Here is a 10,248-nt window from a genome sequence, read left to right as displayed (position 1 = left end):
TGCTCGTTTTATCATACGGTAATACATATTAAAAAGCTGTGTGCCAATGAAAAATTAACAATTTGTATTTAATAAATACATGTATTTGTTAATGTTGTGATAAAACTATGAGCTTTTCGTAACAACAGGGAACTATTTTATGCGATAATTGAGTATTCTAGTCATAGCATAGTTTTTAAGATGTAATTCCTAAGTGCGAAGTAAGTAGGCCTAAATAAAAATAAATAAAGCAAAGTTTTTAACAAAACAGTTGAAAATATAAATAAAATATAGTCGTTTATTTTTATAAATAATAAGGTTGTATATTAATAATTATTGGATCAACAAGTTGTTACTCTAATATGTATTTGGTATTACATAAAATGTATTTTGAGAAATATATTTTGTATGTTTGTTATATTATATCGATATTGGTAATTTAAATTGGAATGCATCTATAGTGAGAAATGATAATACAAGAATAATTTAAAAGTGACATTACTTAAACTTGACATTTGCATTTAATAGTTACAGGTGTATATTTTGTAAATAAATAAGTTGAATTTATCAATGCGTTTTATTTTGAAACTGGGTGCCCAAGATTACGGCCAAAAAAAAAAACAAAATTCCATCCCTCATTTTATCTATTAGAATTAGATGATGATTTTTGAAAAAGTATTATGTAGAAGTGGGCGAACGCAAATTTTTTATTTCTTTAACTTAATTATTTAAAAACTGATATTAAAACTTGGACAAAAAATGAGGAATCATAGTTTCATATATTTTACATTATTATAGAGCGAGGAGCAGTAACCGTGCGCAACTCACCGATTTTTTTAATGACGTATTCTGTAAAAATAAAATTGATTCCAATTCTAAAGTGCTTGTATCTAATATGGCTTTATTTATGGATTATGAAATATGTCAAATGTCATAGATGACGTTTGTCAATTGTCACGCGTGTCGGTGTTTGGGTCGCCGCTGCCGCTATTACAAGAAAATTTGATTTGTTTTGACTGATTTTATTACTTATTTGTTATTTACAATACTATCTAGTTTCGTATTCATATAATTATGTTCATTTATCAAGTCTAGAATAAGTTGGATCATAAAACTTATTTATAAATATGAATCTCGAGCTGTTAGGTAAGTTTTGTTTCTTTGACGCGATTTCTGTTGCATTGTTTACTAATATTTCTTATTACCGATTCCTGAATTATCTCTTTCCATTTCAGAATCATTTGGTCAAAATTATCCTGAGGTAAGAATATTGTAACACATATTATTACATAGAAATGTTACATCCAATGCAAACGATTTAAATCTTTTGTTGTTGTTATTGGTGTTCAGAACAAACAAAAATGAAGATATTTCTTCTGTACACATCATAAATTAATAATTAAATTTTTTTATCAATTGTTTTAAAATTTAGAGTATAATTTCGATATCAAAAGCAAAATTGTAATTTTTTGATCCATTTTATCACTAAAACTAACCTAAATAATATTTTGAAGGAATTCGATGGAACATTAGATTCCATATCGCTAGCAGCTACATGCGCGTTCAACCGACGCGGAACCCTGTTAGCTGTCGGCTGCAATGATGGAAGAATATTTATCTGGGACTTTCTGACGAGAGGCATTGCAAAATCTATTTCAGCTCATGTGTATCCAGTTTGTAGTTTAAGTTGGTCACGGAATTGTAAAAAGGTATGAATGTTGTATTTATTTATTTTAGGGCTGATTTTTCAATCATACTTATTCGTCGAATAATGTATAAAACTACCATTTTAAAAACGTATTCTAATTGCTCGTAGTTGACAGTTTATGTGACATTTTAATATTATCGTGTAATACTTTATTGGACGGATAAGTTTTAACCAAGCATTGAAAAATCGGCCCTTAGCAATACTTTTAATTGATACATAACAGTAAAATTTATTAATAGTTTTTATAGGACATCACTATGAACATTTTTTTTAATTATTTGTAGAAAATATTTTTATTGTTTTCTTCAGCTACTATCATCATCAACGGACCACAACGTGTGTATATGGGACGTGCTCTCCGGTGAATGTGAGCAGCGATTCCGATTCCCCACGCCCATACAGAGGGTGCAGTTTGATCCTCGCAATGATAAGCGCTTCCTCGTGTGTCCCATGAGACATGCAGCACTGTTGGTGGATACAGACGGTGCACATAAGATACTGCCGATTGATGATGATGTGAGTAAATATAATACGATTTTATGACACTACTAGGTTTCGCCCGCGCAGTCAAAGAAAAACCCGCATAGTTCCTGTTCCCGTGGGATTGCGTCATTTTCCCGGGATAAAAAGTAGCCTATGTCCTTTCTCGGGTATCAAAATATCTCCATCCCAAATTTCATGAAAATTGGTTCAGTAGTTTAGGCGTGATTGAGTAACAGACAGACAGACAGAGTTACTTTCGCATTTATAATATGTATTAATAAAGTAGAGATTAATTCAATTTTCATTGACTAAATAAATTACAAGTTAGTATGATGGACGGTTATCTCAATAATTTAGCTTGCAAACATCCTGATTTCTGAGCGATGACAAAATAATATTAAAATTAATAGTTTTTGCAAGAAAAAATAGGTGTCTACTGATCTTATACGTGATGATATAAACTTGATGGGAATAAATTGTAAAATTGTACCAATTTTTTCAGGGTGATATAAATGTAATAGCCTCATTTGATCGGCGAGGAGATCATGTATATACTGGCAATGCAAAAGGAAAGATACTTATATTAGACTCACAAACATTAGCTGTTAAGGCAAGCTTTAAAATCACAGTCGGCACATCAAGCACTACTGGTATTAAAAGTATAGAGTTTGCTAGAAGAGGAGAGTAAGTACGATACGATTTTTTTATAAATAAATATGGATAGATATATTTTATTTTAGATTTTTTTTGTAGCTATTACATGTACAAAATGTTATATTTTTTTTAATACTTTACAATTTAATATTTCGTTTTATAAAATTAAAATGCTTTAAAACTAAATATCAAATTGTATGAAATGTCATAGCTAAATGCTAATATCTATAGATTTAATTAAGACAATCTATAGATTGTCTTAATTAGTTTTGATTAAAATACTTTGCATATTTTATCATGGCTTTTGAAGTGAACACTACACACGCGTGTGTACACTAGTACACGCACACATTTTTTTATAAATGTTTCTTTTATTTACATAAAAATATAAATTGCAGTTGTTTCCTGGTGAACACATCAGACCGTGTGATCAGAGTGTATGACACAAACACAGTACTCAAGTGTGGAATCAATGGAGAACCGGAACCTATTCAGAAGTTACAGGATCTTGTTAATAAGTATGTTAAACAGCTATTATTGTTTTTTTTTTAGAATTTAATTTTACATGCCTGTGTTTTCTTTTCTGTCATTTAACATTTGATTTTTCTATTCTTAAAAACACTCAGCATTTGAATGCTTTAAAAGTAAATATTGAATTTATATACTACATACTAGCTTTCCGCCCGCAGGTTCACCCGCGCAGTCAAAAAAAATCCGCATAGTTCCCGTTCCCGTGGGATTTCCGGGATAAAACCTATCCTATGTCCCGGGGTAAAAAGTAGCCTATGTCCTTTCTCGGGTATCAAAATATCTCCATACCAAATTTCATGCAAATTGGTTCAGTAGTTCAGGCGTGATTGAGTAACAGACAGACAGACAGAGTTACTTTCGCATTTATAATATTAGTATGGATAACATCGGTTCAACAACAAATTCTTCTATAGTTTCCATAAAATAATCATCGAAATTTTAACCCCTTCTAGAACAACATGGAAGAAGTGTTGTTTCTCCGGGGACGGCGAGTACATATGCGCGGGGTCGGCCCGGCAACACGCGCTGTACGTGTGGGAGAAGGCCATCGGGAACCTGGTGAAGATCCTCCACGGGACCAAGGGCGAGCTGCTGCTGGATGTTGTGTGGCATCCCGTGAGGCCCATCATCGCCAGCATCAGCGCTGGTGAGTGACCTTTTTGACGTGACGTCTTATCTATACTAATATTATAAAGCTGAAGAGTTTGTTTGTTTGTATGAACGCGCTAATCTCGGGAACTACTGGTCCGATTTGAAAAATTCTTTCGGTGTTAGATAGTTCATTTATCGAGGAAGGTTATAGGCTATATATTATCACGCTCCGACCAACAGGAGTGGAGCCACGGGGGTGAAACCGCGCGGAGCAGCTAGTAATTCGATAAAGCCGGCTGCACGCACGAAAAAACATGACTCATGCGGCGTTACCTCGCTCTGAGGCGTTCCATGTAAGGCTTGAAGTGCGACAAAGAAGCACAATCGGCGTTAAGACGTTGTCACGTTCAAATTTCGTCAGTAAACCGACTTTACAGACAACCAATTTTTTTTAATTTCGAGGTCGCGTCATAGCAATGCCGTCACGTCATGGAGTAAGGCGACCATTTTGGTATCTTTTAATCTCGCCAAAGAACTTAGTTAATATTGTGTTAGGAGGACAATACCCTTAATATAGGTTAACAGAAAACACACAGTTAGTACAATAATTTGTGTTGAGTGACTTCTCGATTGTGATAGCACTTTTTGACTTACTAAAAAAAAATAATAAGAATCTTTGAAATAAAGACCTTCTTGACTCTTCTCAAAATCAACAAATTGTATCTCTCATTACAAAACTCTGCCTTATAGCTTAGGCACACTTTTTGAATGTGATTGTGAGTAAAGTTGTTTATTATACGTTATTATACATAGTACTGAATCATATCTAAATAATTTTTCCTAGGTGTCGTATCGATCTGGGCGCAGAACCAAGTAGAGAACTGGTCAGCGTTCGCGCCAGATTTCAAAGAGTTAGATGAAAATGTGGAATACGAAGAGAGAGAGAGTGAGTTCGATGTGGAAGACGAGGACCGATCTGTGGACCAGGCGGGGGAGAGTCGGAATGATGAGGAGGTTGAGGTAGGATGTACCTTTGGTAACGGTTATTGAAGTGAAACTTCTTTATCGGGGTTGGAAAAAAATTTAGTGTAACATTTTTCCGTTACGCGCCATTCGACGTACTTCTGTAAAGTTGCATATAGCAAATTATTTTTGAAAAATAAGGTCATAAAGAAGTTTCACTTCTTACGTGTGTACACTAGTATACGCACACATTTTTTAAAAGGAAGGGTGTTGCAATAATTAGACTGGTTTTGATTACATTATACGTAACAGGAACAAACGTGTTATGGGCGTGGATTTAAATTAAAGACTTGTTGTATTAATACATTTTATTTAATCATAAAATTGGTCGTGTTGAGCACATTTTGCTTTATAATTAACATTAATGGGAGTTCATTAAATCATCGTGTCATATAAAATAGTTAGAACAATCATTCAACAATCGAAAAAACTATATTTAGTAAAAAAGTGTGGTATTTAAAAATTTTCTAATTACAATATCCGTATGTAACCTCGATTAAATTGAACGCTAGGATAAAAATAAAAAGTATAGAAATGTAATATGACGTGGTTAGGTGGATGTAACGACATGCGAGCCGGTGGCGGCGTTCTGCAGCTCGGACGAGGAGGGCGAGGACGAGGGGCTGCTCGCCTTCCTGCCCATCGCGCCTGAGATAGAGGACCCTGAGGTAGGACACACATACACACATCTATATATATAAAACTCAAAGGTGACTGATATAGTGATCTATCAACGCACAGCCCAAACCATTGGACGTATTGGGCTGAAATTTGGCATGCAGGTAGATGTTAGGAGTTAGGACGTAGGCATCCGCTAAGAAAGGATTTCCCGAAATTCTTGCGGGAACGGGGAAAAACGGGCATGCACCGTGCACGTACAAAGTCGTGGGCTAGGTAGCTAAGCTAGTACTGTATAAATTAATCACACACAAATTTATATCGCAACTGTATTCACACGCATACATACACGCACACCTACAAAACTCGTTCACACATGAAAAAAACGATCACGCATCACGCACGGACACACACACATACTGTATAAATTAATCACTATAATAAAACAACAGAATGAAGTGCAGAACAGAACTGACATGTTTTATTATTTGAAACATATATATGTATATGTTACGGCTAAAGGTAGGTGAGAACATAAACTTAAGATTAGCCGGCTAAACTTAGGTTTATTTTCGACGAGGTGTTAATGTTAGTTTGTTCTATCTTTAGCCGGCTAAACTTAAGTGTAACCGCAGGCCCGTGGCTAAAAATGTCGGGGTGGGTAGATTTGGTTACTATAATACATGTAAGGAACAGGGCGAGTGTTTTCTGGCACTTCGCCGGCTGCTGCCGCAGCACGCTCGCTGCGCTCGCTCGGCTCGTGCGGGTCTTAAGAGTTCTAACCTAACCTAACCTAGCCACCAGCTTTCTGCCCTGAGTCGGGGTGGGTAGATTTGGTTACTATAATACATGTAAGGAACAGGGCGAGTGTTTTCTGGCACTGTGCGGGCCCCTCAAGCCCTCCACCGGCCCGGCGCTAACCAAATCTACCCACCCCGACATTTTTAGCCACGGGCCTGCGGTTACACTTAAGTTTAGCCGGCTAAAGATAGAACAAACTAACATTAACACCTCGTCGAAAATAAACCTAAGTTTAGCCGGCTAATCTTAAGTTTATGTTCTCACCTACCTTTAGCCGTGACATATATACCTATATCACCCAACCAGCCAGTACAGTAAGAAGTTCACATATAACATATTAGATATTATTTTTCTACACCCCCACTATATCTAACAATGTTATATTGATAAGTGTACAATAACAAATAATTCAAACATAAATATGCTGAACCCCCAGTTGTAGTTGTAATCTTCACATCGCCAGAACATAAAACTGACAACTTTTCACTGTTTGCAACGATAATTTCCTGTTTCTGATCATAAGACGCATTCATAACCCAACTTTCATTTGCCGTAAGGTGTACACTAGCTCCAGAGTCAATATACCATGCATTTTTATTGAAATTCCCGCTTTGGAACACAGCACTAAAAGCATTAGACTGCATTCGGGGTTTTTCTTTGGAGTTCGACGCGTTTTCGTTATTTGTACATTGATTTCGATAGTGTCCTTTTTGTTTACATCGGTAACATGTCACCAAAGAGTATACAATTACTACGTAAGACATGTCACTGTCTTCACCTTGACGTTTGATTTTGACGGATCGACAATGTTACCAACATTGACATTTTTTCTTGACGCCATTTTATTTTTCATGTACTTCGAACGAGCTGCGAATGCTCCGCCAACTTCATCATGTTCCTCTATGGTTGACTCCATGTCTAACAATTTCGACTTTATAGAATCAGCCGTTATGTTAATGCCTGAATGCTCTATTGCCATGATCATCGGTGAAAACCGCTCTGGTAATCCTGCTAATAACAATAAGCCTGTCCACTGGTCATTTATTTCAAAACCTGTGCCACTTAATTTTTGAGCCGTGTCAATTATTTGAGTCACATAGGACGTCATTGAACTGCAGTTTTCCAGTCTTATCGAAATTAGATTCCGTAACAGATTTATCCTTCTTGAAAAACCGTTGTCATCGAATAACTGTTGTAATTTTTCCCAGAGTTCTTTTGATGTTCTTACACTTTTTACATGTACAAACAAAGACGGATCGATTGTCATAATCAGCTTTGCCCGGTTTTTTTTGTCATCTGCAGCTCCTACGCTCGCTCCTTCTGGCTTTACACAATGTTTCATGCCTTCAAGGATTAGGAAATTCTCTGCCGCGAAGCACCACTCGCTGTAATTTTACCGTCCACGTAATTTAGGTACATTTATCAAGTAGTTGGCCGCCATCGTAATTCCAAATAAAATTTTATTTCACGAATATCCAACAACATAATGAAAAAACGTGTTGAAAAAAAACTTTTTAACACTCGTACCAAAACGAAATTCTTGTTAAAAAAACTGCTTTTTTACTGATTCTCTGGGCCCATAACCTATAATAAAACAACAGAATGAAGTGCAGAACAGAACTGACATGTTTTATTATTTGAAACATATATATATACCTATATCACCAAACCAGCCAGTACAGTAAGAAGTTCACATATAACATATTAGATATTATTTTTCTACAATCACACACAAATTTATATCGCAACTGTATTCACACGCATACATACACGCACACACATAAAACTCGTTCACACATAAACAAAACGATCACGCATCACGCACGGACACACACACATACTGTATAAATTAATCACACACAAATATACGTCGCAACTGTATTCGCACGCATACATAAACGCACACTCACAAAACTCGTTCACACATATTTAAAATAGTCACGCATCACGCACGCTTTTACAAACGCAAACGCATTCACAGGCTCACACAGACGCAAACATACGGGCGCACACAAAACTCGTTCACAGATACTACAAGGAATGATCTACACAAAAGATATTAATGAAACTAGGCGAACGCATTCGTGCACACACTACTAATATTGATTCTAGTGAACCCACATACACGAGTGATTCACACAAAAACACATAACCCAATTACGTACATATACAACGCATTTATGCTCATAGACACGTGCACACATATAGGTACTAAGTCTTTTAGGTACATCAACGAAATTAAAAAGAATTGGTTGTGTAGTAAAATAACACCAAATATGTTTTCCTCAAGAATTTAATCTATCTTATAAACAATGTTCGAAAAACCAAACAAAAACATCTCTGAAATAATTACAAAAATCATCGTGCGGCATCAAGCATCAGTACGATACAACTTTTTTCGATATAATCTATTTTCTCTCTTATTTACAAGTCTACAACCGTCACTGACCGTCACCAACTAATTATTTCCACATTCCAGGACGGTTGGGCGGCTACATCAGAAGTGGTGACTCCGAGTGCGACGCCAGAAAAAGCTGAACCACCCACCAAGCGAGCACGAGCTAACACTATAGATATCAACTTGAAGATCGATCCGCCTGGTAATTATGATTAAATTATACACCGTATGTTTGATAGAAATCTATAATATCGAAGTAAGAAACCTGTGAATTAATTTTACTCGACCAAAACTAGGTTTCGCGGCTAGTGTAAAATTTAGATTTCACAAAAAAAAATTATTGACACTAATTTTTTCTTACATAAGTAATCGTATCTATATTCTATACAAACTTAAAACATACACAAAGTTTTGTAATTTTTTTGTTTCTATCAACGCGGGTTCGAATCTCGCCTCGTAATCGATTTTTTTCTATTCTTTAAAAAATTCTCAAGTAAAATAACGGAATGTTTAAATTTACAATTTCTCATAGAATGTTTAATTATTTGCAGAAAACCCACTTCCATTTGGAGGCAAAAACAAACAAGCGGCAGGAAACAAGAAAGTCGCCGGCAGACCCAGAAAATGAATTATGAATCGTATTAAATATATATTATATTTTAAATCATTTTGTCGTTTTATTTCTCATTTTACCAAATCCTAGATATGTGTAATATATTCAGTATAATATCAAAAGTTTAGATTAATTTAAATAAAAATTATATTAGCTTCATTTATCATTATTGACAAAAGTGCTCAAAACAAAGTTGGTTATTTCTGTATGATAATTCATGAGCTCGTTTTGTATTTTATGCATTTTTTAACACACATAAATTACATACGACCAGCAGAAAGAATTTTGTTGACATACATAATCTAGTTTGATTGAATTCGGATCTAATTTGGAGTGACTAATTTAGGTTTAACAATTTTGAGTTAGGTTAGGTTAGTTGTTTCTCGTAAAGAGATGTAGTTTCAATAATCTAAAGTTTAAACAAACCATCGACAGTCGTTCTGTGTTTTAGATGGTCTAAGATTTATTTTTCACTTAGTTTTTTTGATCTATTTAATAAAATACAGAATAATCAAAATTTTGATAAAAAATACACAAATAATATTATGCTTGTAATATTACAATTAGTATATAGATACCTGATGCATTAAACTACGTCAATTTCAATATTTTATTCGAAATATTTAGGATTCAGACTATTAACATACATGTTACATGTAGCGACGCCTGCGCCGCAGTCTAAGTACATCATCTAAGCCTATTTTACCTATGTGCAATAATGCAGGCAGTGCACAATAAAAACGGTTTAGCAGTTAAAGTGTTAGAGAAATATAATGTACTTGAATGATTTAAACATAATCTGAGCTCTGAATTATAAAAAAATCTATATGAATTCGAAATGATTGTGGC

General features: G+C 34.9%; 1 protein-coding gene across 1 annotated transcript; it reads left to right on the top strand.

Moving 5' to 3' along the window:
- Positions 1 to 941: 941 nt before the first annotated feature.
- Positions 942 to 9,453, top strand: Rbbp5 (retinoblastoma binding protein 5). The gene is made up of 11 exons (XM_090101553.1): positions 942 to 1,125; positions 1,215 to 1,240; positions 1,494 to 1,688; positions 1,997 to 2,203; positions 2,673 to 2,854; positions 3,223 to 3,342; positions 3,808 to 4,001; positions 4,791 to 4,966; positions 5,524 to 5,637; positions 8,868 to 8,988; positions 9,338 to 9,453. The coding sequence occupies exons 1-11, from the start codon at positions 1,107 to 1,109 to the stop codon at positions 9,412 to 9,414; spliced, it is 1,431 nt and encodes a 476-aa protein (XP_089957679.1). The 5' UTR covers positions 942 to 1,106; the 3' UTR covers positions 9,415 to 9,453.
- Positions 9,454 to 10,248: the final 795 nt, after the last annotated feature.

Source organism: Colias eurytheme, chromosome 4, assembly GCF_061535395.1.
Source record: "Colias eurytheme isolate Ceu_HAF_F1 chromosome 4, ilColEury1 Martin Lab GWU primary, whole genome shotgun sequence".
Lineage (NCBI taxonomy): Eukaryota > Metazoa > Arthropoda > Insecta > Lepidoptera > Pieridae > Colias > Colias eurytheme.
Note: the sequence above shows the minus strand (reverse complement) of the source record. Positions and strands in the feature narration are given on the sequence as shown.

Bases quoted from the DNA above. Each gene is read 5' to 3' on its own strand.
- Rbbp5 (XM_090101553.1), top strand. The intron at 1,241-1,493 runs GTAAGAATATTG...AATATTTTGAAG, and splicing joins TTGGTCAAAATTATCCTGAG to GAATTCGATGGAACATTAGA. The intron at 4,002-4,790 runs GTGAGTGACCTT...AATTTTTCCTAG, and splicing joins CATCGCCAGCATCAGCGCTG to GTGTCGTATCGATCTGGGCG.